Here is a 27572-nt window from a genome sequence, read left to right on the forward strand (position 1 = left end):
TCTTTATCCTATGACATCTTAATCTTTGAACTGCACAAATTTAAACAATCTACACCACCGCTTAAAGCCCTATATATATATATATATATATATAGAGAGAGAGAGAGAGAGAGAGAGAGAGTTGAGCTGGAATGCTATCAGTAGCAAATGGACTCCGTTGCCACCCATTTGTTTTCGATGATGGAGCCCTCAAATCGACGATCGGCACCGTTGAACATGATCTATATCACTTGAAGTATCTAGAAATTAAATTTCAAATATTTTCAATATCATTGACCTAATGATCAAAGGGTTTCAAAATTTGTAATTTTAATGATCGATGTAAGGTGTTTTCTCGTTTAACGGTGTAAAGCTATCCAAATCAATTGAATTTTGGTTAGAAAATTCTTTAAACTATTTAGAACAAGATCTACACTCTCGATCTTGATTACAAAATTCCTATCATCACTTTTTAGAGGATATTTATTTTCAGCCGTTCATTTTTACGCCTACTTGATGAACGAGAGAACAATATTGGAAAAATATGAAATTTGATTTCTAGATACTTCAAGTGATATAGATCATTTTCAACGATACTGATCGTCGATTTAGAGGCTCCATCATCGAAAACAAATGAGTGGCAACGGAGCTCGTTTGCTACCGATAGTATTCCAGCTCAACTATATATATATATATATAATTGTGCTGGTATGCTTATGGAAGCACGGAGGCCTCCGTGCTTCCAAGTCGTTTTCGATGTTCGGACTTTCGAATCGACGATCGGCTCCGTTAGAGTTGATCTAGAGTATTTGAAGTACCTAGAAAATAAATTTTGCGATTTTTCGATATCATTTGCCTAGTGATCGAAGGGGCTCAAAATCAATAATTTTAACGACCGTGGTGAGCCGGTTGCAAGTTTAACGGTGTAGAAATATCCAAATCACATGAAATTTTGATAGAAAATTTTTTATACCATATAAAACAAGATCAATAACTTTGATCTAAAATTTTAATGTCATATCATCATATTTTGTAAGATTTTTATTTTCAGCCGTTGATTTTGAGCCACTTCGATCACTAGGCAAATGATATCGAAAAATCGCAAAATTTATTTTCTAGATACTTCAAATACTCTAGATCAAGTCTAACGGAGCCGATCGTCGATTCGAAAGTCCGAACATCGAAAACAAAGTGGAAGCACGGAGCCCTCCGTGCTTCCATAAGCATCCTAGCCGCACTCTATATATATATATATATATATATATATATATATATATTGAAAATCCAAATTTGCCCTGTTAGCAATTAATGTAGTTCTAAATCTTCTGATAACTAATAGATGTATCTGTTGCTTGGTTCTATGGCTCATGAGTGAATGATACCCTGGAAGGTTCTGTGGAAGTGTTTTATTACCTAAAAGGAGGAAGGTGGTGGATAGAACTTCTTGTGTGGTTGTGACTAACATGCTCTTTTTGAGTAACTGAGTTGATTCTTTTGTTGGTTGTTAAGAAGATATTTAATGATTTGGTTGATGCTCATTGTGATAATTTACTGGATTGTGAAGAAAATGGAGAGGAACTTTCCTTGTATTTTATGAGAAGCTATCTATACATTTCTTTCTCATCCATTTTTTTGTGCAGTATATAAATTCCATAAATTTGCCCTGTGGTTTACCAATTGTGATTAAAAGAATGAACTATTTTTTGTGCAACTCATACTCTTACCTTGATCTTTCCTGTAGTCTATCAGAAAATAGCAGCAAGATATTGATGCATCATCTTAGATGTAACCAAGTAGTTAGTTTGTATGTACATGAAACTATAAAACAAAAAAAAAAGGTACTTGGCCACTATACTCTAGGTCAAGATTCCTAGCCCACTTTTAGATTTTTTTTTTCTTTATTATTATTATCATCATCATTATTATTTTGCTCCACTAACTACCTTTGATGCCCACATAGTTCAAAGATATTTATGAATTAGTCTAATCCTAGATAATAATTTTGAATGTTACATTGAGTAATATTTTATTCGCCACCCTGATTTTTTGCCATTTGCGACATTAACGCTGTAAAAGCATGTATTTTATCCGGAGAAATATAAAATTTACACTTCACTGTCAAGTATATACTTAATATTTCTCATGTTCTTCCGATAGTTAGTGGTAGGATTGATATGTCCAAATCAAAATTGGTACATGGACTAAATAAGTGGAGTATTGGATCACCCGCGCGCATACTGCTTAAATGTATCTAATGACTTACACCCTGTCTCACTTTATCCACACGTCACTTGGATTATTCATCTCATCTTATTATTCAATTTTTGCTACGGTTATACTTACGCTGAACAAATGAATGAATCCTTGTGCAAAGATTTGGGGCGTGCGAGGTGCGAATCGATGTGGACTGGGCCTATTTCAGCCTAACATCACACTCCAGGCCCATTTACGGCCCAGTCTCAATAACTCATCTTAGCCTCGATATGGGCCTGTAAAACCGATGATGGGTGGTCCCCTTCTCCACTCCCCATTATATACAGCATCATACGTTTGTGCATTCAAAATTAGAATCTGGTTTATTAGATATAAAAATTAAATATTAAATAATTATATTTTTATGAATTGATCAATAATTCTTTCTGAACTATTAAGGTACTTTCGGATTAACTAGTTGCAAATCATATCTATTTGATTTATTCTTTTCTTTTTTTTTTTAGAGAGAAAGGTAACATGCTACCCGCTTCGTTTATTTCATTTAGAAATAAACTTAGCTAGAAATGTGAATCAACTAGAATTCGAACTTGGGTCTCGGATATCAACCACCAAACCCTTTTACCACTTGTGCTAGGGACGGTCGGTTTAATTTATCTTATTTTAATGTCTATTACAGATATTTAGATATAAGAGAACACATCTAGGGTATGTTTGGTTCACCTATTTTAAACTATGGAATCGGAATGAAATTCATCAATTCCGATAGTTGCCGTTTGTTTTATAAGAATCGGATTCTGATTCCGGATTCCGATTCCCATTTCACTCCGGAGTGGGAATGGCCAAATCCATTTATGATCCAATCCGGCTTTGAATTCCGGATTGGATCATTCCAAAGTAAACTATTCAAAATCCTCTTTCACCAACACCTACCTACTCTCTCTTCATCACTTTCTCTTTCTTAATCAAAACTCTTTTTAAAAAATTTTAAATTTTCATTCTAATTTCCATTCCAATAATGAATCAAACATTTTGAATGATTCGCCATTTCATTTTTCATTCCAAAGCAATTCAATTATATTTTTCATTCCTATTCCAATCATGAACCGAACATGTCCCTAATTGATTGGGTTTTTGATTACTGGGTACATTAGTTATAGTGTCTTGGTCTTCATCTTTAGTTAGGTTGATGGTCACTTACGGTGCAATTAAAAAAATTCGAGGAATTAATTAATGTATTTTGATATTGATAATGATGTGCACAAATTAATGGAGTTAGGAATTGTGACGTGACGAGGCATGGATATGATGAGTACTTAATTTGCCATTATTTAATATCCTCACTACATTGTTCTAATCTATAAAACCTACACGTATATATACTACCTATGACTTAATATTGGATTAGTCATCAACACTAGTCAAATTAACCAAAAAAGTTAAAGAGAAAAATCATGGCAGTTTGAAGATTAAATCTTTGCTAATCATTTATTTAACTTTTAATAGAATGCTTAAATCTTGAGAATTGATGTCACGCTCCAGATTACAGCGAAAGTCTGAGTTACGTCAACAGACCCGCTGCATGCACAAGGATACACTTTATACATACGAACAACAATAAAAACTGTTCAACAAAATTAACTAAAATCCAACAATAATAGCTATCAGAGGAAAATAACTATATACTATAGAAATACTGTAACGATCTACAATCATCACCACACCAGTTCTCAAAATGGTACAATATTTCTGACCACTCCAAATATCAAAATGCTGTACAAACTGCTCACTAATAGGTGGTCTAACTACACACACAAGAAGGGTAGGAGATACTAACTATCCATGATCCCATTATCTCGATCCGTCGCTGGTGCTAAAGCTTCTGAAATAAAATATTAAATAATAGGGTATGAGAATTATAATCAATAGTTCCCAGTGGGTACGATCATCAGCACCGACGGTGTACACCATTAGGTTCATAAGAGGCAAAAATAGTAAATAACTGAGCAATATAAAGGAATAAATACTAATATGAATAACTGCTAAAAATAGCTACTACTATCATGCCTCTACAGTATAATTGAAATTGTAAATTATATTTTGTATGCATCAATTAGAAACTAAATAAAATACTGCAATAATGTCCAATCATAATGACCGACTCAACAGTCAGGTCTAACCTGCGCCGCCTCGTGTCTAGCACGCACCTATAGTGGTCCGCTACCACGCAGGCTACTGTCTGACCTATATCATAATAATATCTTATAATCGAACCTCTGGAGTGGCACTCGCGAGGTATTACCCCAACCGAATATAGTATCACTGTCAAACTCAATATAGCATGCAGGCTGTGGTCAAATGCGATGATTAAATAGATCATGACAATATTGTCAGTGTCCAAAATACAATTATAATCTGATAATATCTGTAGCTGTCTATTGACCTTTAGAAAAATATCACATGCGCGCGCGCGCGCGCGCGCACACACACACATATATAATTAGGCTCGAATACTATCAATAGCACCAAGCTATTGGTGCTATTGATTTTTTAGCCCTTGGATTAAGAAATGGATGGTTAGAATAATGTGGGCCCTCTAGGGTTGAGTGAGTGGTTGGTTGAATAGTATAATCTAACCGGTAAAAATAATCAAAGGGTTAAATCTAACGGTGGAAAACTCGATAACACCAAATCCTTGGTGCTATCGATAGTACCCCAGCCGTACTATATATATATATATATAGAGAGAGAGTTTTGCTAGAATACTATCGGTAGTAAACAGCTCGGTTTACTACCGATTTGTTTTCGATGATAGAGCTTCCAAATTGATGATCGGCACCGTTAAATATGATCTAAACTATTTAAACTATCTGGAAATTAAATTTCACACATTTTCGATATTGTTCTCTTATCCATCAAGTGAACAAAAAAATTAATGGCTGGAAACGAATATCCTTCAAAAAGTGATGATACAATTTTTATATTTGAAATCTAGAGTCTAGATTTTATTTTAAATAGTTTAAAAATTTTCTAACAAAAATTTAGTTGATTTGAACTCTTCTATACCGTTAAATGAGCAAACGCACCATATCGGCCATTAAAATTATAGATTTTGTTACTGTTTGATCGATCAGTTAGTGATGCCAAAAAATTATAAAATTTGATTTCTAGATAATTTAAATGGTCTAGATCATGTTCAACGGTGCCGATCATCGATTTCGAAGTTGTATCATCAAAACAAATCGGTTGTAAACCGAGCAGTTTACTACTGATAGTAGCCCGGTCAAACTCTCTCTTTCTCTCTCTCTCTCTCTCTCTCTCTCTCTAGTCCGGCTACGGTACTTGTAAAAGTACAAAGCACTTGGTGCTTGTAAATTTTTTACCGTTAGATCGACGCCTTTGATCATTTTTACCCGTTAAATTATGCTATTCAACCAACCACCCACTCAATCCTAAGGGGCCCACATTATTCTAATCGCACATCCCTTAATCCAAGGGCCGAAAACTTACAAGTACCAATGACTTGTACTTTTAAAAGCATAGGAGCTCAATTCAATATATATATATATATATATATATATATATATCTATATATATATATATATATATATATATCAATTTACTTTAATAGTATATGTTAAACTATCAGTATTATTTCAACTATGTCAACAATTCATTTCGCAGATTAAATAATATATTATGAATATAGAAATTAGTCCGCCAATTTTGATAATACGGAACCTACCTATATCACAATTGTAAGAAACAGGACGACAGTCGAAATAGCCAGTTGATATGTTACAACTCTCCTAATCTGAACGACAGCCACGAAATCAACTCCTAAAATGTATAAAAAAATCAGTTTCTAACTCTCAATTTCTACCAAAAATTTATCAAAAAATCTAAACGATAAATAATATTATGGTGATACTAACCGCAACATCGAAACGCTAAAATAAACACGGGCACTCGAATCTCTACGAAAGCAAATCCCTCTTCTCTTTTTTTTTTCTTTTTTTTTTTTTTTTTTCGAGACCAAGCTCTTTCTCTCTCTACCTTATGTTAAAGAGGATAATGATTAGAGAAGCTCGGTGGCTCTACCTACTCAAANAGTTTCCAGGGAATTTTTTTTTTTTTTTTTTCGAGACCAAGCTCTTTCTCTCTCTACCTTATGTTAAAGAGGATAATGATTAGAGAAGCTCGGTGGCTCTACCTACTCAAATGCAAAAATGCTAAAAATTCCCTGGAAACTATATATTTCAACTTTAGTTCTCTACAAATTAAATTTTGAGTTTCAAAATTTATTTTTACATTTATTTTACGCAAAATGTCTCCAACTTAATCAATTATAAATTTATATTGTAACCTTACCAATTTGCTAAACTTCAGTATATCACAATTGACGAAAGGATCGAATTTTGGATATTCATTACGACACACAATGTTGATCATTTATAAACTTAAATAACTATTTATAAAAAAGGGAAAAGAATTGCAAAGAACATCAAAGTGTCAAACCAAAAAATCAATCTATATTTGATTGAGGAATTAATAATATTAGCATATATTGCTAAGCTAACATTGAAAATTAAGAAGGAAAAAAAAACAAAAAGTGGACAAAAGGTTTAATTTTGGTGGCTATTAATTAATGACAGATGGAGTAAGGGCACTAGACTTTGGAATAACAAAGTATCCCTTCCAAAGACCAAATTAGTTAACAAATCGGGCTTTTTCACGGAGCTCACCTAGCTACTAGTGAATCCACTATCCTTAATCCCTCAAATATATATATATATATATATTAATTGACAGTGTCCATCACATCACAAAAATAACTTCTCAAAGAGCCGTGTCTGCACTTAGGGCAACAGCCAAGAGAAGCTTGGCACATATCTAACAAATTTTTTTTTGACCGTAAACCGACTATGAAATATAAATCAAAGATAAATTTCTATACTATAATAAAATTATTTAAATATTATATATATATATATATATATTTTATATTACTAATTATTAGATATTTTACCAATCATCTAATATATTTTATGTTGTATGAAATATTAGTATATGTCAGGTGCAAGCAAAATTTCTCCTCACTTTCTTAAAATTATACGTGGACTTTATTAAGTATTCTCTATACGGGTGTATATAAGTCCATGCACTACATGCTTAAAACATTTAATAAAAATTTTAAAATTTAATTCAATAAATATATTTAAATTATTAAACTTTATTGATGAGATATATTTAATTAAATTTTTATATTAAAAATTAGTCATCTAACATATATTTCGGCGTATGGTGTATTAAATTTGCATGTTATTTCATTTTTCAAAACATCATTATTTCAATTTTTTTTTTCCTTTAGTTCAATTAAAATTATTTTCAACTTAAACCATAATTAAGTGCAAATGAACAGGTCTTTAGTGTAACTTATTATTCAATATTCCTTCGCCGTACGATATATTATTGGATTTATAGAGCATCTCTCCAAACGCGCGCATATCACTCTGGCACGTAGAGCTAATTTTAGATGGCGTCCACAAGAGAAAGAGACATGGCGCACTACGAGCGAGGCGACGTATTTTTCCACACGGAATTAATTAATGAGTTAATCATTCAAATTCCAATTTTTTTTTTCCAAGAGGAATGGACCAGAAAAGTTAATTTAATCCTAACTTTTGGTGACCAGTTCATGTTACATTCTACCTCCGCGGCGCCACGTGCATGGGCTTATCTTTTGCCCACGACTACAAGCTTAAAATTCCACCAAATGAGAACAAAATTCCAGAGATACATTAAGATAAGATTTTAAGATTCCACCAAGTGAGAACAAAAATCCAGAGACTTTAAGATAAGATATTACGACAGGAGAAATTTTGCATGCATACTCTAATTATTAAAAAGATCGATATAATAAAAAATAATTTAACATTAGTTTTAATATTTCTGTTCATTTGCATGTATACATGCTAGGTGAAGTATTCTATTAAGTACTCATTGGAGAGGGTTCAGAACCGGTTCTAATACTCTGCTATTCAAAAATCAATGTATTATTGCTTCTAAAAACTCTAACCTAGATTTAATTGAAATAAAAAATGTTGCAGGTTCATTTTCTTAATTGCTCCAATCGATTCAATCAGGTAATTACGGGGCCTTCAGGGCATATAGATTACGTCAAATTAATCTAGCTGATTAAGATGGATGCATATTTTAATCAACATGCATATCATTTTAATTAATATATATTTAGCGCGTTGTCTTATATGAAAAGGCTTAATAGTTGTAATTAAAATTTACTCATCATTTCTTAAATAAGGAAAAATACAGAAATGATGGTGCAAATGATAAACAAATATTGAAGTAAAATAAAAAATAAAGTAAATAAGTGGCAATTAAGATTAAATCTTCAATCTTTGATTTAGTGATGCATTGTTTATATGATTAGTAATGCTCTTCTTATAGACACTCTTACAAACTTCTTACATACATCCTTAGATGACCGACCATGTTAGATCATATATATTGGCATGTTAAAATAACAAACCAAATATATATCGATATAGCTTAGAATTATAAATAGAATCAGAAAAATAACTTACAAAGCGTGATAGAGAAGAAATTCTAATGGACCATACGCTATTAATAAATATTACGAATTAGGAAACATAGAAATAGATAAAATCATTCAAAACTATGAATTTGTAAAATGCTTATGAAATATATGTAAATATAAGATCTATTCATATCGGATCATGCCGACTCATCCCTTTGTCATTTTTTTGTTCCAAAGTTGGTGACACACCACCCTATAAATTGGTACGACCATGACTTGTTACTTTGGTCGCAAATATAGACTCTCTCGCGATGCTACCGTCAATTACCAGGCATTGCTTCTTTTTTTTTTCGAAAAAAAAAAGCAAATTATCTGCTTTATTTATTTATTTAAGCTCAATAAACTCCAACATAAATGAGCCAATAGAGCCTATATAGCGTCACATATACATGCTTTTAGCCCTAAACTGAACAAGCTAACATGTTTTCTCAGAATTTAACTCGTTAGATATAAAAGTTATAAACTTTAAATAATGATTTTTTTTTTTATGAATTGATTAATCATTCTTTCTGAACTATTAACATATGTTGGGATCGACTAGCTTATGCTTCTTTAATTTTTTAATTTGTATAGTAAATTAATTCGTTAAGTATTGCAGATCATATCTATTTGATTAATCAATTCATAAAAAAAAAAATCATTATTTAAAGTTTATAACTTTTATGAATTTTGAAAGAGGGGTAGTTTGGTCATCCTTCTGAAAATTCGAAAGTCAGAAAAACTAATGAGTGAGCTTGTAAGTAAGTGTTAGTGATAGTATTATAAGTACACTAACCATTTTTTTAAAAAATTAAGCTATCAAGATATAGGGTCTAGATACTATACATTTGTGAATCCCTTTCAAAGATAGAACTTCTAAATGGATAATTCATACTATTAAAATAATTTGGATAAATACTTTAGAAACCAAATTTTATAATTTTTTAATATTATTTATCTTAGAAAAAACTTCAAAAAGCTCCCTTGTGGTTTCAATTTTTTTTCACTTTAGTACCCTGTGATTTAAAATATATCAAATTAGTACTATGTGCTTTCTCACTTTATCACTTTAGTACCCTGTGGTTTAAAGTTTATCAAGTTAGTACCCTGTGGTTTTGCACTTTATCACTTTAGTACCATGATGTTTTAATTTTGTATTAATTTAGTACCCTGTGGTTTTTTAAATCACAGAGTACTAAAGTGATAAAATGTGAAACCACAGGGTACTAAAGTGATAAAGTGCAATACATACACTTTAAACCATAGGGTACTAAAGTGATAAACTGAGAAACCACAAGATACTAATTTGATAAACTTTAAACCACAGAGTACTAAAATAAAAAAGTGTGAAATCACATGGGAGGTTTTTGAAGTTTTCCCTTTATCTTATAATTCAAAGACCTCAAAATTAACAATTTTCACATGGGGCATTTTCTCGTTTAACAACGTAAAGATATCCAAATCAATTGATTTTTTGTTAGAAAATTTTTTAAACTATTTAAAACAAGATCTATACTCTTGATCTTGATTTCAAGACTCCTATCNCATATGTTGGGATCGACTAGCTTATGCTTCTTTAATTTTTTAATTTGTATAGTAAATTAATTCGTTAAGTATTGCAGATCATATCTATTTGATTAATCTTATTTTAACGCCTATTACAGATATTTAGATATAACAGAACACATCTTTGAATTAGGTTTTCGATTACTTTGCATGTTAGTTATAGTACCGGGGTCTTCATCTTTCTTCGTTATTAGTGTTGATGGTCACTTAAGAGAAATTAAAAAATTTCGAGGAATTAATTGATCAATGTACTTTTATATTGCTAATGATGTGCACAAATGGGGTTAGGAATTGTGACGAGACGTGGCATGGTATGATACCATTAATTAATATCCTTGACTACAGGGTTCTAATCTACATATAAAACGTACACGTATATATCCTACCTATGAATTAATATTGGATTAGTAATCAACACTAGTCAAATTAACAAAAAAAAAAGTTCAAGAGAAAAACCGCAGTTGTTTGAAGATTTAATCTTTGCTGATCATTTCTTTAATTTTTAATGTTGATCATCTATAAGCCAAAATTATTACTTATAAAAGAAGTAACAGGACATGCAAAGAACGCAAAAGTGTGAAACGAAAAAATCAATCTAATTTGAATCGATTGACGAATAATATTAGCATATATATANGTATCCCTTCCAATGACCAAATTAGTTAACAAATCGAGCTTTTCCACGGAAGCCACCTACTAGTCAATTCCACAATCTTTAATCCCTCAAATTCTATTAATTCCACACCCTTCACCCTATATATACACCCCCACCCCCCTCTCCACAACAACACTCAAACACATATCCCATTACTTGTTACCTACAAAGAGCTATAATTAATCCCTAAACCCTTCACTCGCAATGGGCTCCTCCTCCACCAGCAGCGCCGGCCTCAGTACTCTCCTCTTCATTCCTTGCCTCCTCCTCCTTGCCGCGGCCCTCGCGGACGCCGCAACATTCACGGTGACCAACCAGTGCTCGTTCACGGTGTGGGCGGCAGCGGTCGCAGGCGGCGGCCAAAAGCTGGACAGCGGCGGCCAGAAGCTGGACCCGGGCGCCACCTGGACCGTCACCGCCAATCCCGGCACGACCGGCGGCCGCATCTGGGCCCGCACCGACTGCTCCTTTGACGCCAGCGGCAAGGGCCACTGCAAGACGGGCGATTGCGGGGGCGTGCTGGCCTGCACCGCCTATGGCGTACCCCCTAACACCCTCGCGGAGTTCGGCCTCAACCAGTTCAGCGGCCTCGACTTCTTCGACATCTCCCTCGTCGACGGCTTCAACGTGCCGATGAACTTCCTGCCCGACTCCGGCAGCTGCACCAAGGGGCCGCACTGCGCCGCCAACGTGGCGGCCCAGTGCCCCAGCCAGCTGCAGGCGCCCGGCGGCTGCCACAACCCCTGCACGGTCTTCAAGACGGACCAGTACTGCTGCAACTCCGGCAGCTGCGGCCCCACGGATTACTCCAGGTTCTTCAAGAATCTGTGCCCCGAGGCCTACAGCTATCCCAAGGACGATGCCACCAGCACCTTCACCTGCCCTTCGGGGACCAACTACAAGGTCGTCTTCTGCCCACACTGAGAGGGTTACGTACGTACGTACGTACGAACGTACCCATGGATGCATGCAATGCATGGGGCGCGCACTACGTGCTACGTGGGTTCCATATATACATATATATATATATATATATATATATATATATATATATATACATAAAGGGGTGCGGATCATGATTCATGACACGCACTGATGAGCTAGCTCGCTGATAGCTTGGTCAGTTTGCTTGGATATATGCTATGGAATAAACCGCGCGTGAAATAAATAAATTAGATAATACTTATGGTTATTTCGTGCATGAATATATAATTCTATATACATAGTATAGATATGATCGAGTGAAATAGCTTTACTTTGTGGGTGGGCTCTCGAAGCATATATGGAATAGCTGCGGTGCTTAATTTTGTCGTTAATTTGGACTTTAATGGTTTTTAAAAAAAAAAAAATTGGCATTCCGTAGTAGGATTGACTTAGGTTTTGGAAATGAATGGTTGGGTGCAAAAAAGTGCCTCGATCGGGAGTATGGGGGCATTTGCAATATGCTATGAGAAAAAAATGCTACTTAATTATAGATTTAAAAGTGGAAGGGAAATTTTCAAACTTTAGTTATCATGTGATATGGTTCAAACAAGGCTAATAATTTTTTTACTTTTTTTTCCCTAAAAAAAAAAAGGCTGTATGATATGATCGTGGGCCCTGGGTGAAAAATAAAAAGGAAAAAATACATCTTAATTATACATTTAAAAGTGGAAAGGAAATTTTCAAACTTTAGTTATCATGTGATATAGTTCAAATAAGGCCGATAATTTTTCTACTTTTTTTTCCTACAAAAAAAAAATCCTGTATGATATGATCGTGGGCCCTGCCCCCTGGGTGAAAAATTAAAAGGAAAAAATACATCATAAACAAAACGATCGCGATGGGACTCGAACCCACAATCTCCCGCTCCGGAGGCGAGCGCCTTATCCATTAGGCCACGCGATCACAAATATTTTCTTTTCTATAATATTTATGAATGTTTATTTGAGTAAACTAGTGTGTAAACAAATGATACACGTCTCAACGTAGAATAAATAAAAGAGAAAATGAGATACCAAAGAGAAAAATAAACAAGTTTAGTAAAACATCATGAGTATGTCTATTGCGCTTTCGAAAATATGAAGATCTCTATACTTATAAATTATTTTCGATAATAGAATATTTTATTCGACAACCAGCTTCGTTAAATATTATCTACGCTATCAAAATTATTTATAAATCAAATTTTATAATTTTTCGATATCACTTATCAAGTGATCAAAAAATTTCAAAATTGACCATTTTAACGGACGGCGTGACACGTTTGTAAGTTCAACGGTATAGAGCAATCCAATTTCATAAAACTTTAATAGAAAATCATATTTAACATCGAGTGCGAGAACAATACTTTCGATTTAAAATTTGTGTAGAGCAATCCAATTTCATAAAACTTTAATAGAAAATCATACTTAACATCGAGTGCGAAAATAATACTTCCGATTTAAAATTTGAGTCTTTTATCATTATTTTTATGAGATTTTTATTTTTAGCCGTTCATTTTAAGACTAGTCGTTTGCTAGGCAAATGAAGTTAAAAAATTATAAAATTTGGTTTCTAAACAGTTATAATAGTGTAACTCATACCTAACGGAACCGATCGTCGAATCAAATATTTCATCATCAAAAATAACTTACAAGTACGGAGATCTCCGTACTTTCGAAAACACATAAGCCTAACTCAAAACATCAGATACATTTGTTAGAAAACACTAGTTCTGATCAACAAGTATAATACAACATGAACAAACCAATCCCTCAAACCAAGACATTAATTTTCTCACATTCAATCCCAATATCAAATCCCAAAAATATACATCTCAAAACATATCAAACACAACATTAATATCAGAGGCTTCAGAACAAAAAATAATAATAATAATAATAATAAAAACCTCTAATACTATCCTCAACAATTGTTCGCCTTGCACCGAAACAACACTCTCTTCTTCTTGTATGAGCTATTCTCAATGGCGAGAACGACTTTTCCGGGCTCGCTGTTCTTGTATGAGTTTCTGATTGTTTCTTCCTGATACCCAATTTTTTTCGGCTTTTGAATAACAATTGTGTATGATCCTTCATCAAAGGGAACAAATTCTTCTTTGTAGTTCACTTCCCATCCAAGAACAGTTAAATCCCACACTAGAGTTGTCTCAGCCTGTTTACACAAACAACATTACAAAATAACTCATTTATTAATGTTTTCGACACATACAATTTGATTAAGCAAATAAAAAGCCATCCCTCACATTATATGACAGGATTGGATTCTTTATTTCTATATATCTAATATGGGACTAATAGAAGGCAAGTGATTAATTTATGCACCTGTGGTAGGGGGATTTCGACATTTTCGGTCGATCCAGCTTTAACTACGAGCTCGGTAATCGCGACATCGTCACCACCGGAGAATTCGACATCGCCCTCGCGCTTTAGCCCACCGTAAGAAACAGGTATGTTTTCGGCAGGAATATACCTGGGGAAAAAAAAGAAAAAAAAGAGCTCACAAGTTTGAAAATGCTCAAATAGTTACAGTTAGTGAATGCATGAATAGTGGTTAGGATCAAGTAAGTGAGAATGGCTTACTTGAGGAGAGTTTCCGTGACCCTCCAAGGGCGCGCGAACACGAATTTGCTCCTTGTTCTTAGGGTTAGGAAGGGCGAGATGAGGGCGCTGAATGCGTAGAACCAAAAGGGCACATTGATGAAGATCTACAAATTGATCGTTTTCATTTACCATGCACGTACGACAAATTAAATTTTAGCAAATTTATCATGCTTGCATGTCTCAAAAGTAAAAATATATGAACACAAGAAAACTGCATCGATCAGTGTAGGATGCATACGATCATCAACAAATTAAACTAACTCAGTTTGATATATTAATGGTAGGAATAGATATATAGATGATTGCGGAGAATCTAATAAATGAACAAAACTAACTCACGTTCTTTGCGACGAACTCAGGATAATTATCCTGAAGCAGCTGAACAGCCTCCCTCGTCGCGATCCGCAGCTCCTTCTTCGAGACCCCGGGCGAGTTCTTGAGGTCGATAACCTGAACGAATGACGCGGCGGCCCCCGGCCTGAACTCGAGCTCGCGAATCCCCTCCTCCATGACCCGCACCCTCCACCGCAGCAGCTCCTTCCTCCGCTCCTCCGTCCCGAACGCCTTCCGGTACGACTCCGCATCCCCGAACGCCCCGAAAACGTTGTAGCACACCGGCCGCCCCTCGCGGTCGCGCCCGGCCACGAAGCATGCGCCGCTCTTGCAGGGCCCCGCGCCGAGGGAGCTCTCCTCGAGGATCGAATCGACCTTGTGTTAAATAATATAAAATAACCGTTATTCTCTATAAAGTTCCCAGTAATAATATATATTAAGAGCCTGATATAATTCAAGTTCAAAGTTTTCTTCTTTGATATCATATTAGATAATACGAAACAATCGTTATTCTCTGAAAATTTAAGTCGGTGGAGAATAGTGTCTAAATATTTTTATATTTAATACCTTGCACTCCTTCCTCCACCGGAGCGTGTTGCGGATCATGTCGAACGCCTCTCGCTCTTTGAACTCGCGGGCGCGGAGGAACTTGAGGAGGAGCACATTGGCGCTCTCCGGTGACTTTGTTGTGGGCACCAGTGTTACTCCCCATAGAGAGATCCCGCGCTCTCTCGTTCCCTCCTTCATGTTCTCTTCTTCCTCCTCTGTGTCGTAGAGCTTATCGTTGTTGGCGACGGCGTCTTCGAGCATCGACTTCAAGTCCATTAAGGCCTTCTTCTCGTGGTCTTTGAGGTCGGTGAGGAAGTAGCTCTCCTCCTTAAAGGAGGAGCTTTTCTCCATTATGGAGCCGAGAGTCGTGTGCTCTTTGTCATCTTCTGGTTCCCTGTGATCAGCATTGTTCGGCTCGGCGGCGGCGGCAACGGTTTCGACCTTGACGAGCTCCGTCAGGTCGTCGACGGCCTCGACGGGTTCTTCTTTCGGAGCGGCGAGGGGATCGGCGATGTGGGTTCCGTTGGATTGGACTTCAACGGTCATGGTTGCGCAGAGGAGGAAGGGTACTGTTTGGATCAAAAGCACACCAAGAGGAAAAAGCTCTGTTTTTTAAGGTAGGGGGGAGGGTGAAACAGAGGAGCAGTTTGGATGAGAAAGGGATGTGGGAGGGGTTTCCAACGGCTAAGTTTTATGTGAAATGAAAGGGTTAGGGGAAAATGTATGGATACACCCTGTACAATCCCTATATTGCAACTGGATATCTCTTTATTCGCTAAAAGTAATTAAATTACTAAGGCGTGGTTTGATATTATTGTCTTTTTAAAAAATTTTATTTTTTAGTAGAATGTCTGTATAGTGTAGGAGGGATTGATAGATTGCTTTGCGGGCAATTAAAAGTAAGATACTTTAAAGCCTTTTTTAAAAATTATTATCTAATATTTAACTGGAACCCAATAAGTATTAAAAAAATTTGGATAGTATATCAAATTATATATAAAATCAATATTTTGAAAAATAAATATGCAACTTCATAAACTAAAGAAACATTATAGGACCCATTTGCAATATCGATATAGTAGAAGGACTATCCATAAATGGGCCCCAGTAAGCGGCCGATGAACTGGCGCCGTCATTAATGGCGTTGCAAGCAGATTCTCTCTCTCTTCCTCTCTCTCTCTCATAAACGTGGATGTATTATTATACTAAATATTAATTATAAATAAGTTTTATTATTTTTAAAAAAATATATATAAACTTGGAGAAATGAAAAGTAGAAAACTACTAATACTGTGGGGCCAGGTCAAGAGAGAAAATAAAATAATGTAGTTTCCACTCTTGCTTTGCATTGTTATTGGTGTCTCATGTGCTTAAGCATAGGAGCTAATGTTAATTCACTATCTTTTTCTATATAAGGGTTGTTGTAACGAGAACACTGTCGTTTGCTTTTGCGAGTATATTACTATATTTTCCGAATTTTGATGTTAGAAACTATTTCCAAAGATCCATTAATTTGTGTGTTACTATATTGTTTAATAGCATTGTAGAATTAAGATATGATTCAAATTTAGATATAAGAGTATCAAATTTAGAAACTATTTCGAAAGATCCCTTCTTTCTCTCCCACTAATGTATCTCTCGTCTTATGTTACCTGACTAATCTTATTATTATTATTATTATTATTATTATTATTATTATTATTGTTAATCCTGTGGACCCTAATCCAAATGTGTTTGGTGCACTATAACATGTGAGGAACGAAGGAGATTTGCTGTCAAAGTTCCTTCCCTTATATTAAATAGTTTTGACTCATACAATATACTCTGCTTAACTGGCTTTCGCTGTTATCTTCTTCATCCTCTTACTCCCTCATAATATGAAAGAATCTAATGCAATTTCCTGTACTATTCGGAGTCTCGATGGCGCCATTATTATCTTAAGCCTCCTCTCCTCTGATCACCAAATTGCATGTTGGTTTTAGTGGATTAGGAATCATGAAGAACATTACACAGCATTAAGAGGTGTCAATTGGCTTTCGATAAAAAAGAACACATAAAGTTATTGGAGTTATACGGTCGTTGACTGTAAGCAGTAATCCAGCTAAGAACACCATGACTTGAACAGTATATTGTGTGATGAACAAAGAATAAAAACACTGCATGTGTGCTGTAGCTGTTCAATTTATTGATTCCATTAAATAAGCACAGTCGGAGCCCTGTAAACTTTTTTTTTAAAAAAAAAGAATAAAAAGGCCAACCACTATAAAAAGTAAATAGCGCAAAACAAACTTCAATCATGCAAAGCCAGTTCATCCTCTCATAATTTTTGTTGACAATAACATGCTACTAAAATAGTTGTGTTGGAATTTTTTTCTGGAAAAACAAAAAAAAATTCACCACGTAACATCGCAAAACATACACCAGAACCTCAAACCCATACAAAGTACCATAATTTTCTGGAGACAAGATTACAACATAATGATGGAAACTGGAGAGATTTACGATACAAAGAAAGATGTCGATACCAAGTGTATTCTGCATCATAGGCAAACTCACCGTTCCACTTAAGTGTTAACGGAAAAGATTGTTATTAGAAGTTTGTTATTTTTATTGTAAGTCAACAAATAAGAGTGAAAACACCAATGCTGTGATCCACATATTCATACCAATGATCTTAATTTTGCAACGGAAGTTTCAATTAATGGCATATATTAGTACTCAAAAGTCGAGAAAATTGCATCCAGAGTCCTTAAAGGTTGATAAGAAAAGATCGGAGATGAATCTCTCTTTGTCAACTCATGTACAACCAACAATTCCGTACAGGTCCACCTCATGTTCTTCAAAACGGAATAAATATGATGCAAGCAAGGCTGGTGCTGAATAATCTTATGCACTAGCAACTTGAGTGGCAGCGACTGGGGTGTCTGAGTGTGAACCCCATTCGGTCCACGATCCATCGTAGACTGCAACATCAGTTTTCCCAAGCCGATGGAGGCCCTGAAATAAAATGGAATATGTTAGTTGTGAAACCCGAGATAATCCTATATATAAGATATAATATGGCTAAAACTTTATACTTGGCTATAGCATTTTGGACGGTGGGTAAGCCTAAGAGGTTAAGAGAGTTAAGTGTATTAGGACTAGAGTAGTTCTAGAATGTGTGATCCCCTAGGAAGTGGGGCATCACATTAGTCCCGATTAAAACAATGATTATTGTTACTTCACTTAGTTACAGCTAATTATCAGCCTCTATACGAAGAAAGTAAAAATGCAGCTAAAGACCCCCGCAGCTGTAGACCGTTATGAAATGACCCCCTGAACATTATAGTTTGCTGATTGGCAACCCACAACGTCAGGATTCAGAAAAAAAGGCATTTTAGGGATTGAAAAAATTAGCTCGAAGTTGCGAAGATACAAAAAAGAGGTTCTAAATTGTGAAAATGAAAATATGCAACTACACAGAGCGAGTATGCAAAACGACCAAACATTTTCTCATTGTTCAGTTACTACAGCACATACCAAAGCAAGTATGCAAGCAGTCACGCCAGTACCACAAGAGGTAACTACAGGACTATCAAGAGAGATACCTGAAACAAGTTGACAAGCCAGAGTGAGATATTCGACATAATGCAAAATATTAGTCTAATATTCTTGTTCAACATCCAGTGCAACAACTGATACAAAAATTGTTAATGACACAAAGCCATAATTTTTTAATATTCAAGAAACTATCCAAAGTTTTATGGCAGAGTCATTGCAGTGAAATGACCAGTTCCCTTATTATTTGCAGCAAAGACTGTCTGACTTGGTACAAATGACCATTATAGATATAAGATTATCCTCTATGAAAGATGTATGACGTGTGAATAATGAATTCCTTGCATGATATGCAATTTTACTAACGAACCTGTGTGCCATTATATTTCAGTGTAAGCTAACATCACGTCTAGAATATCATTCATGTATATAGATATATATAAGATACGTGATACGATGTTCCATTGTTAATATATGATAAGGTGTTCCATTATTATAAGGCTTAATAATTATAGCTCGTGAGTTATTTTGGCCTTTCTTAAAATCATCAGAATTTTCCAGAGAACTGAAAGCCACGAAAACGACCAAAAACTCTAGGAGACTAGCAGTGAATTTTTTAACCTTGAAAAATACTGCATACGAGTCACAATGAGCAAGAAAGATACATTTTGATAGTACTAAATAAATTCCCACCTTCTTGCTCAAACCTTTTTCTAAGTTCGCTTGGAGGCAATAACATCTGCGAACTATCCAGCATCTGCAGAAAGTTAACATACGTTTAAGTAGAAAAAACAAATATGAAAATAAAAAACAATACGAGCGAGTTCAGAACTTTTCAGCCATCAAAAGGACCTCATATATCAAAAAAGCAAATCAGATGCCAGGCTATTAGCCATTTGGAGGGATAATAAATGTAGACAAATACACCGATGGCACATAAAGGTTGACACTACGATAGAGAGTAGAAGGCAGAAATTCAACTAGATTTTAACTGTATGAAAACATCCAGTTTCTCTTCTATGCATGTCATAAGTTACAAGCTTCTTCTAATCCATGCATTCATAGACTTTCTTTACACACTGCTTTGATGCACCAAAATTACAATAAGTCAATTTAAAGCAGTGCGGCTAATACTCCGACAGGTATCTTATAGATATTCTAAAGGATACCGCATATGTATACACACACAACTCGAAAGATATGAAAAATAATAATAAAGAAATGAAACAAAATATATAACCACATAAATATAATCAGATACCAAAATTAGGAAATTGACTGTAAATTTCTACCTGAGCAAACGGAATACATTTACTCCCCGGCACATGACCACCTCGTATTCCCTTTCTTGGCTCTGGAGCCACACCGTCAAACCTGAATACAACCAAACCATTCACTAGTTACATGCAAGTTCCTTACAAAAATATTCTGCTTTTCTGACAAATAAAGATATCAATAACTTACCTAGCTTTTGACCTAGCATCTATATGCTGATGTGTCTGGAGATCAATATTCTGTTTAACCTGAATGCAAAGAAAAATCACTTTTGTTATTTAAGTCAAATAATGTTTACTCTCCAAGCATAGATTTGATATAATCAAAGACAGATATCACAGAGTGGGACCAGATTTTCTCCAAGGCAAAGAACATAAAACCAAGAAATTAATGATGTTAGGAAGAGAGAGACAGAGAGACATCGCAGAGAAATGTCCCAACCTGTTCAAGTGTCCACAAAAGATGAGGTTGCAACTTTGCCTCAAAAGTGGACGGGCCAACCTGCAAAAAGAACTTAACTCTATAAGGAGCGACAAAACATAAAGCTAACATCATCCACTGCTTCAATCCAAAAACAAAGGTAACATCATCCATTTCTACGATCCAAAAACAATAATGCAATATAGATACATAGTTCAAACTGGAGTCATATGAAAAATGATTGCTACAACAATTAACATCAGCAAAATGGCTAAGAAGACCGAATCCACAAATTCTGCATGCGGGCGGGTGCGTGCGCATGTGAATTTTTCAAGCTTCTAGTGAAAATTCAATACTCTAGTATTTCTCAATTTCTGTCAATTTGTTATGATACTAAAATATCATTTTGTGCAAGAAGACAAATGGCATGCCTAATAACTGGACCCATGTGGGACCTCTAAAGCAGATAAAAAGCTCTTGGAACTGATTCAAGGGAATGTATGTTTATAGGAAAATCAGACTATTTAGAGTGGGGAAAGTTTTTAAGGCGGAGAAAATGATATAGACAATTGACCTACTCACAAATTGACACCTCTAGTAGACTGTAAAACATCAGCAAGCAATAAGCATGTGCAGAAAATAGGAATGCATGTTACAACAGAACTCGTGAACAAATAAAGAGATCTGCCTAGATAAGATAAATTAATTCGCATTGTTTCAAATAACATACTGGTTGTCCTTGGTAAACTTTCTCAATTGCTTCGCTAGCAGCACTGGCCTTCAAAATTGCATCACCAGAGGCACTAGATTCAACATCATATCCAGAAGCACGCCACTGTGGCAAACCTCCATCCAACACCCAAACCTTATCGTGTCCAAAGACTCGAAACATCCTATCATTTATTCCCCACAAAAAAAAAAAAAAGACTTAGCGATCATCTCATGAAAAGAATAACAAGATAAAACCTATTTTTCCATGTAGATAGCATGCAGAAATCATAGCTTAATTCATAAATTTTCAAGCACTTAAATTTTTTCTATTCAAAGCATTATTGGCAGTCTCCTACTTATGAGTTCTGGAACAATATAAAGTGATTAGGTGAAAAATCATATAGAGTTATTTCCCAAATAAATTTATGAACTACGAAGACGTAAGATGTAATGCATTTAAAAAGTGATAAATATTCCAATGAAGTTTTTGTATTCGGTAAAGCTTCTCAGAAGAACATGAGGAGTTCAATAAGAAAAACTTCAGTTTTAGCATCAAATATGATAATCCTGAGCATCTGATACAATCTAAACTAATTGCATAAAGCTTATCAGTTTCCAAGTAACACCTATCGTTAGTTAGATATAACAGCTATCATTGGAGGAAAATGTTTACCACCATACACGAGCTGCACTGAATATCCCCTTTCCATCATAAACAATTACCCCATCCTTATTATAGATACCAAGAGCAGAAACAGCAGCAGCAAAAGCTTCTTCTGACGGCAGCATGTGAGGCAACTGTTTCAAAGACTTGCAAAAGTTAGTAGCCATGCTCTAGATAAAACTTCCTAGAAACAGAAAAAAACTGAGATAACGAAAAAAAGAGAGCTAAAATATTTAACAGTATCAACAGAGTCGTCACTATGTTTTGTAATGTCAATGACAAGAGCAAAATGATAATTACAGCAGGTTTATGAGCAGTAACAAAGTGATGGATATGGTCGCATTTTCAAGGCCAGTCCAGCATTCCTCATTTGTTGGGATAGGAAGGAAGAAATGGAAGTCAGTAAATTTTCATGTTACTTGTCCACGTATAGGGCCAAAAGAAAGTAATCATTCATTAAGACAATTAATATGCTTAACAATTTCAGATCCAAAGAAGACAAATAGAAACTAAACCAAAGGCAAGAAACAATGGTTGTCGAGTTCAGGAAACCAGCAGAGTGCTCATAGATACTGTATATGAATTTGTCTTAATTACGCAACTAAATCTTTTAGATAGTTTAAGAGCTCGACACTACATGCAAATCTGGGTGATGCCAATCTGACAAAAATAAAAGCTAAAGCACAAACATTAGTCAGCCACATCATGAGAGATGAGGTGTAATGAAAAATCTTAGAAGAGCCGAACTTACATTAGTTGTTCTGTCCGAAATTCCATCAACATCAAAGAACAAAGCACCCGGAATGTGGGCCACCTGATTGTAACAGAAAAAGGGCCAGTTAGTAACATTAAAGAATAGAAATTTGTACCATTTCGAAAATTGTAAGCTAAGCCTAAAAGTTTACATACACAAAGCATTTGCAAACATCCTTTGTACGCAATCTAGAAGGCTAACTTTAGATATATCTTTGACATATCCATCCCGTAAGGGTGCAAATCTCACCAAAGAAGCTTTTACCTGATATTCTTGAAGCGGATTCCGCTGCTCATCTGGCATATACCAAGACGCATCCAACACCTTTGAGAGAATAAAAGGCCCGACATTAAGAAATTTAGAGAAAAAACAAAAATTACTTAATATCTCCATAGTTTAATAATTAAGATCATCAGGTTCACAGATTGGTTAAAAAATATCTCAAGCATGATAAGCGCATTAACTACAGTTTTGACCACATTAGAACCATAAGGCCTGCAAGCTTAAAGAATGTTATTGCAAAAGAATGATTGCTATAACGGTCACATCTTCTAACAACAAAATTTCGTTCACACTTCACATGAATTTACTACCCACAATATCTGTATAATAAAACACAAGATTAAAGTTATAACCAGAGCACTTCACGAAAGAAATATCTGTTGAAAGATATTACCTAGTAGCAGATTACAGCATAATTAGCTAATAATATACAAATCGAAAGTGGAAATATAAGTATACCTTTACATCTGGCTCTTTGAGATTGGCATGAAGCCATTCAGCAGAAACAACAGGTTCATTATGCGGCACGGAATGAATCGCCAATGTACTCAGTCTCATGCTAGATGAAGCGGTTACATTGCATCGAGCAAAACCGAAAGATGGGGGAACAAAAGATAAACCGTGCGCACGGACATAAGGCGCTTTATTCTGCAGATAAGAATTATAAAGATACAAGAACATCAGCTAGACATATTAGCAAAGAATATTTGCATGATAAATAAAAGCATGAAAAAATCCGAAAGACAAAATATATCTTTTGAATGCATATACATATCCCTGCAAAGTAGTGACATTGTAGCTTTATCCCTCAAAAGTTTTTATAATCAAATATATGCATCTTTGCAAATATTTCCCTCCCGTACTTCATCAGTTTAAGTTGACTTCTATAAAAATGAGCATTCTAATTCTGAATTAATATCTTATAAGTACTAATGAAGTCGTTTTTCATTCTAATTAACTCTGCTGTAACTCTCACACAATTCCACATAATCCCTAAATCCTAAACCCTCAACAAATCGTAAAAAAAAATGTTTTGTTTTTTTTTTTTTTTAAAAGGCACAACCTTGGCAGGGCAAAGTTGCATATCTTGGAGATGATTAAACTTTGCATGAATAAATTCGCAGTTTCGAAACTTTATGCGAACCCACGTGCAATTACCCAAGAAATCAAACTCTAAAAAGCCTAAAACCCAAAATCGCCCATGAAAACTAATCAAGCCACACAAAAAACCACATCAAGAACACGAATTCACAACAGTTGCGATATGAGCAGAGACCGGCGGGATCAGAAACCCCAAAACAAGGAGGAGATGTGATGCGTAACGAAGCAAGGGAAGGAGAGTTTCCTTTGCGAAGTGGCCGCAGAACCTCGTCGCCTCGCGCGAAGGGCGAATCGAGGGCCGGATCGAGCGGAGCCCCCCCGCGATGGCGCGGCTCACGAGGGCGGAGGCCATTGTTGAAGAGGTGGCAGGAGACGATGACGATGACGATGACGATGATGATGATGATGACGGGGGAGACGATGCTGGTGCCGCGAAGCTTATAAGAGAGTAGAGGAGGAGGACGACGAGGAGGAGTCGACCATCGCCGCTCACTAAACCCCCGGCTTTTCTTCTTTGTCGCCCCACTGGTTTTCTTTTTCTTTTCTTTTTTTTTTTCTTTTTCCTTCTAAATTATTCCAAAACCCTCTTTTAATTTCCCCATATTATTACGGTGGGTAGGATTTGTACGTCGTTTTGGACTAGCCTTTGTATACTCACATATGGAACCTTTCATTTATCAGTTTTATAATATATCTATTTATAGAAAATTATTTCATTAATTTATAATTTTTTATATAAACGAACTCTAAAAGTATATATATTACTAAAATTCATTAATAAAATTTTCCAAATTTAATGGCTACTAATTGAATTATTAAATCTAACAAAATTTCCATCTCCAATTTTTACAAGCAAACTCGCGTCCTGTTACATTACAAAACCACGGTACGAGGCCCGGGTTCCGCACCAGGTTCTAGTACGAACACTCACTCGTCAGTACCTGCTTCAAAAACAAATGGAAACTCATTACTACCATAAGAAATGAGACAAAGCTTTGACCTTTAACAGCTTCCTACTGCGAGTAAAAAGATAGAAGTTCGTTGCATTACAGCTTCTCGCTCCTCGCTGCAGCAAAAGTTTTAGACTTTCGAGCTCTCAAACACGCGAACACTGCTTTTTGGGGTGGAGCAGAAAATTTTATCCTCTCTTATAAACAAATCACAATTCCGGACTTACTGCCAACCTCTACAGCACTGCAACCTGGTGATTTCCTTAGACCTCTCTCCTTCGCCACACCCATAACATCTTTCACATTCTCCCACTTCTCATCAAGTGCATAGATATAAGATAACAAACTATAATACCCACTGTGGTCAGGATTCAGCTTAAACAATTTACTCGCGACCAACTCGCCGATCTCGGTGTTGTGGTGCATTCTACAGGCCGCAAGCAAAGCGCACCAAATATGCGGGCCGACTGGACAGTTCATGCCTTCGATTATCGTCATCGCCTCTCGTAGCTCTCCAGCTCGGCCAAGGAGATCAACCATAATGCCACAGTGATCTGAATTGGGCCGGACGCCATAGACCCCGCTCATGCTTTCGAAGATCTTCTTTCCTTCTTCGACTGAACCTGCATGGCTACATGCTGACAAGACCGAGACGAATGTTACGCTATTGGGTTCGATTGATGATTGGATCATGCGATCGAAGGTTGCGACTGCCTGATTTCCAAGGCCGTGGATTCCGTAACCTGCGATCATCGAACTCCACAATACCACATCTTTGTCGCGCATTGTTTCGAACACTTGAACTGCGCCTTCCAGGCTTCCAGATTTCGAATACAAATCGATGAGCGCAGCCCTCACAAACACTTTAGAATCGAAACCGGACGTGACTAAGTAGCCGTGGAAGCAAAGGGCTTGGCGAAGGATAGCTAATTGCGAGCACGAATTGAGAACTTTTACTATTACGACTGCGTCGGGATTGAATCTATCGGAGAGCATGCTTTGAAATAGCTTCAATGAATCACTAGGCATACCATTTTGGGAAAGACCGCCAATGACTGCAGCCCACGAGACGGCATCCTTTTCCGGCATTCGGCGGAAGAGATCCATCGCCTCATTGCAGCACGAACACTTCATATACATATCGATAAGAGCAGTGGAAACTGATGTTTCCAGTTCGAAACCTTTTCGAACAGCAACCTCGTGCACCCTCCTACCTTCATTTAGATCGCAAGCAATTGCGCACGCCTGAAGAACGCTAACCACAGTGACCAAACTGGGCTCCAATCCTGCTTCAACCATCATCTTATACACTTTAAGAGCTTCCGAAGGATCTCCATGTTGAGCATAACATGAAATCATGCAACTCCAAGTGATGACGTCTCTCTTAGACATCGTACCGAACAGCCTCTGCGCAATTCCAACTGCACCCAACTTCACGTACAAATTTAGAACAGAATTAGCCAGTGAGAGATCGCCGCCGAAGCCCATCTTAATCACAAACCCATGGCATGATTTCCCCGACCGAATATCCCCCAACTGCGCGAGAGCCGATGCTACACTAACAAGCGTCACCGGATCCGGAACCACGCGTTCCCCGACTATGGCGCGCGAAAAGAACGAGACGGCTTCTTCAGCGCAACCATTCTGCTGGTACCCAGAAACCACTGAAGTCCGAAGCACGACATCCGGTTCGGGAAAATCGTCGAACACCTTGAGAGCACTACCCATGTCCCCGCACCTAGAGTACATCTCAACGAGCGCCGCGCCCACGAACACATCGGAATCGGCGATAAGGGCCCTCACCGCCGCGGCGTGCACGGCTTTGCCGTGGACCCGCGCGGCGAGGGCGCCGCAAGCTTTGAGAGCGAGGGGCAGCGTGAAAGCATCGAAAGGGAGGGACTCGGCCATGCGGCGGAAGAGGCGGAGGGTTTGGGGCCATCGGCGGGCGCGGGAGTGGGCGCGGAGGAGGGCGTTGTAGAGGAAGGTGTTTGGGTGTGGGATATCGTCGAACACCTTGTGGGCGGCTGCGGCGGAGGAGACGCGGGCGTAGGAGGCGGTGAGGAGGGTGGCGAAGAAGCAGTCCGGGGCGGCGACGAGGCCGCTGCGGAGGAGGAGGGAGTGGAGTTGGGATGCGGAGGCGACGTCGCCGCACGATTTTACAAGTTTGGATAGCGATTCTCGGCTCCTCATACATGGAGGAGTCTCAGCTATACATTGTCCTCGCGTTTAGAATAGAGTTTAAGAAGAAAGTGAAAAATGTGTGGAGACCCCCTTAAGTACATTCGATTCTGAACATGCCCCAAATTTTTTAAAAATTTATTTAATAATTTTACTGAAATAAATTAAAAGAATTTTATCAAATTTGATAGTTTGCATTCATTTTAAAAAAAATAATTTGTTGAG

At 36.6% G+C, this 27572-nt stretch overlaps 4 protein-coding genes and 1 non-coding gene across 7 annotated transcripts; 1 reads left to right on the forward strand and 4 right to left on the reverse strand.

The window, feature by feature from the left end:
* LOC109713399 (protein P21-like) lies at positions 11131 to 12237 on the forward strand. The gene has a single exon (XM_020237460.1). It carries the CDS (start codon positions 11214 to 11216, stop codon positions 11931 to 11933), a length of 720 nt encoding a protein of 239 aa, XP_020093049.1. The 5' UTR covers positions 11131 to 11213; the 3' UTR covers positions 11934 to 12237.
* TRNAR-CCG lies at positions 12824 to 12896 on the reverse strand. The gene has a single exon. It is a non-coding gene; the product is annotated as a tRNA-Arg (tRNA).
* On the reverse strand, positions 13664 to 16148 carry LOC109713398 (patellin-4-like). Its single transcript, XM_020237458.1, has 5 exons — positions 15494 to 16148; positions 14933 to 15301; positions 14573 to 14697; positions 14315 to 14462; positions 13664 to 14144 (listed from the first exon to the last, which is right to left on the reverse strand). Exons 1-5 carry the CDS (start codon positions 16019 to 16021, stop codon positions 13896 to 13898), a joined length of 1419 nt encoding a protein of 472 aa, XP_020093047.1. The 5' UTR covers positions 16022 to 16148; the 3' UTR covers positions 13664 to 13895.
* On the reverse strand, positions 18135 to 24841 carry LOC109713209 (thiosulfate/3-mercaptopyruvate sulfurtransferase 2-like). 2 transcript variants are annotated; one of them, XM_020237205.1, is made up of 12 exons: positions 24464 to 24841; positions 23578 to 23766; positions 23101 to 23160; positions 22834 to 22896; positions 22092 to 22216; positions 21438 to 21600; positions 20729 to 20788; positions 20477 to 20535; positions 20305 to 20386; positions 19706 to 19769; positions 18995 to 19062; positions 18135 to 18472 (listed from the first exon to the last, which is right to left on the reverse strand). In XM_020237205.1, exons 1-12 carry the CDS (start codon positions 24569 to 24571, stop codon positions 18362 to 18364), a joined length of 1152 nt encoding a protein of 383 aa, XP_020092794.1. In that variant the 5' UTR covers positions 24572 to 24841; the 3' UTR covers positions 18135 to 18361. The 2 variants fall into 2 exon arrangements, with proteins under 2 accessions (XP_020092794.1, XP_020092793.1); XM_020237204.1 differs by having other exon boundaries at positions 24395 to 24841.
* Positions 25012 to 27539, reverse strand: LOC109713206 (putative pentatricopeptide repeat-containing protein At3g01580). Of its 2 annotated transcripts, none has more exons than XM_020237201.1 (2): positions 25270 to 27539; positions 25012 to 25160 (listed from the first exon to the last, which is right to left on the reverse strand). In XM_020237201.1, the coding sequence occupies exon 1, from the start codon at positions 27357 to 27359 to the stop codon at positions 25368 to 25370; it is 1992 nt and encodes a 663-aa protein (XP_020092790.1). In that variant the 5' UTR covers positions 27360 to 27539; the 3' UTR covers positions 25012 to 25160; positions 25270 to 25367. The 2 variants fall into 2 exon arrangements, with proteins under 2 accessions (XP_020092790.1, XP_020092791.1); XM_020237202.1 differs by having other exon boundaries at positions 25012 to 25163.

The sequence above is a fragment of the Ananas comosus genome, linkage group 7, assembly GCF_001540865.1.
Source record: "Ananas comosus cultivar F153 linkage group 7, ASM154086v1, whole genome shotgun sequence".
Taxonomy (NCBI): Eukaryota; Viridiplantae; Streptophyta; class Magnoliopsida; order Poales; family Bromeliaceae; genus Ananas; species Ananas comosus.

Bases quoted from the DNA above. Each gene is read 5' to 3' on its own strand.
- LOC109713398 (XM_020237458.1), bottom strand. From the start codon at position 16,021: ATGACCGTTGAAGTCCAATCCAACGGAACCCACATCGCCGATCCCCTC. The intron at 15,302-15,493 runs GTATTAAATATA...ATTTAACACAAG, and splicing joins GGTGGAGGAAGGAGTGCAAG to GTCGATTCGATCCTCGAGGA. The intron at 14,698-14,932 runs GTGAGTTAGTTT...ATCAATTTGTAG, and splicing joins CTGAGTTCGTCGCAAAGAAC to ATCTTCATCAATGTGCCCTT.
- LOC109713209 (XM_020237204.1), bottom strand. From the start codon at position 24,571: ATGGCCTCCGCCCTCGTGAGCCGCGCCATCGCGGGGGGGCTCCGCTCG. The intron at 22,897-23,100 runs GTAAAAGCTTCT...TGTTACAATCAG, and splicing joins ATCCGCTTCAAGAATATCAG to GTGGCCCACATTCCGGGTGC. The intron at 20,536-20,728 runs GTTGGGACATTT...CTTTGCATTCAG, and splicing joins TTTTGTGGACACTTGAACAG to GTTAAACAGAATATTGATCT.
- LOC109713399 (XM_020237460.1), top strand. From the start codon at position 11,214: ATGGGCTCCTCCTCCACCAGCAGCGCCGGCCTCAGTACTCTCCTCTTC.
- LOC109713206 (XM_020237201.1), bottom strand. From the start codon at position 27,359: ATGAGGAGCCGAGAATCGCTATCCAAACTTGTAAAATCGTGCGGCGAC.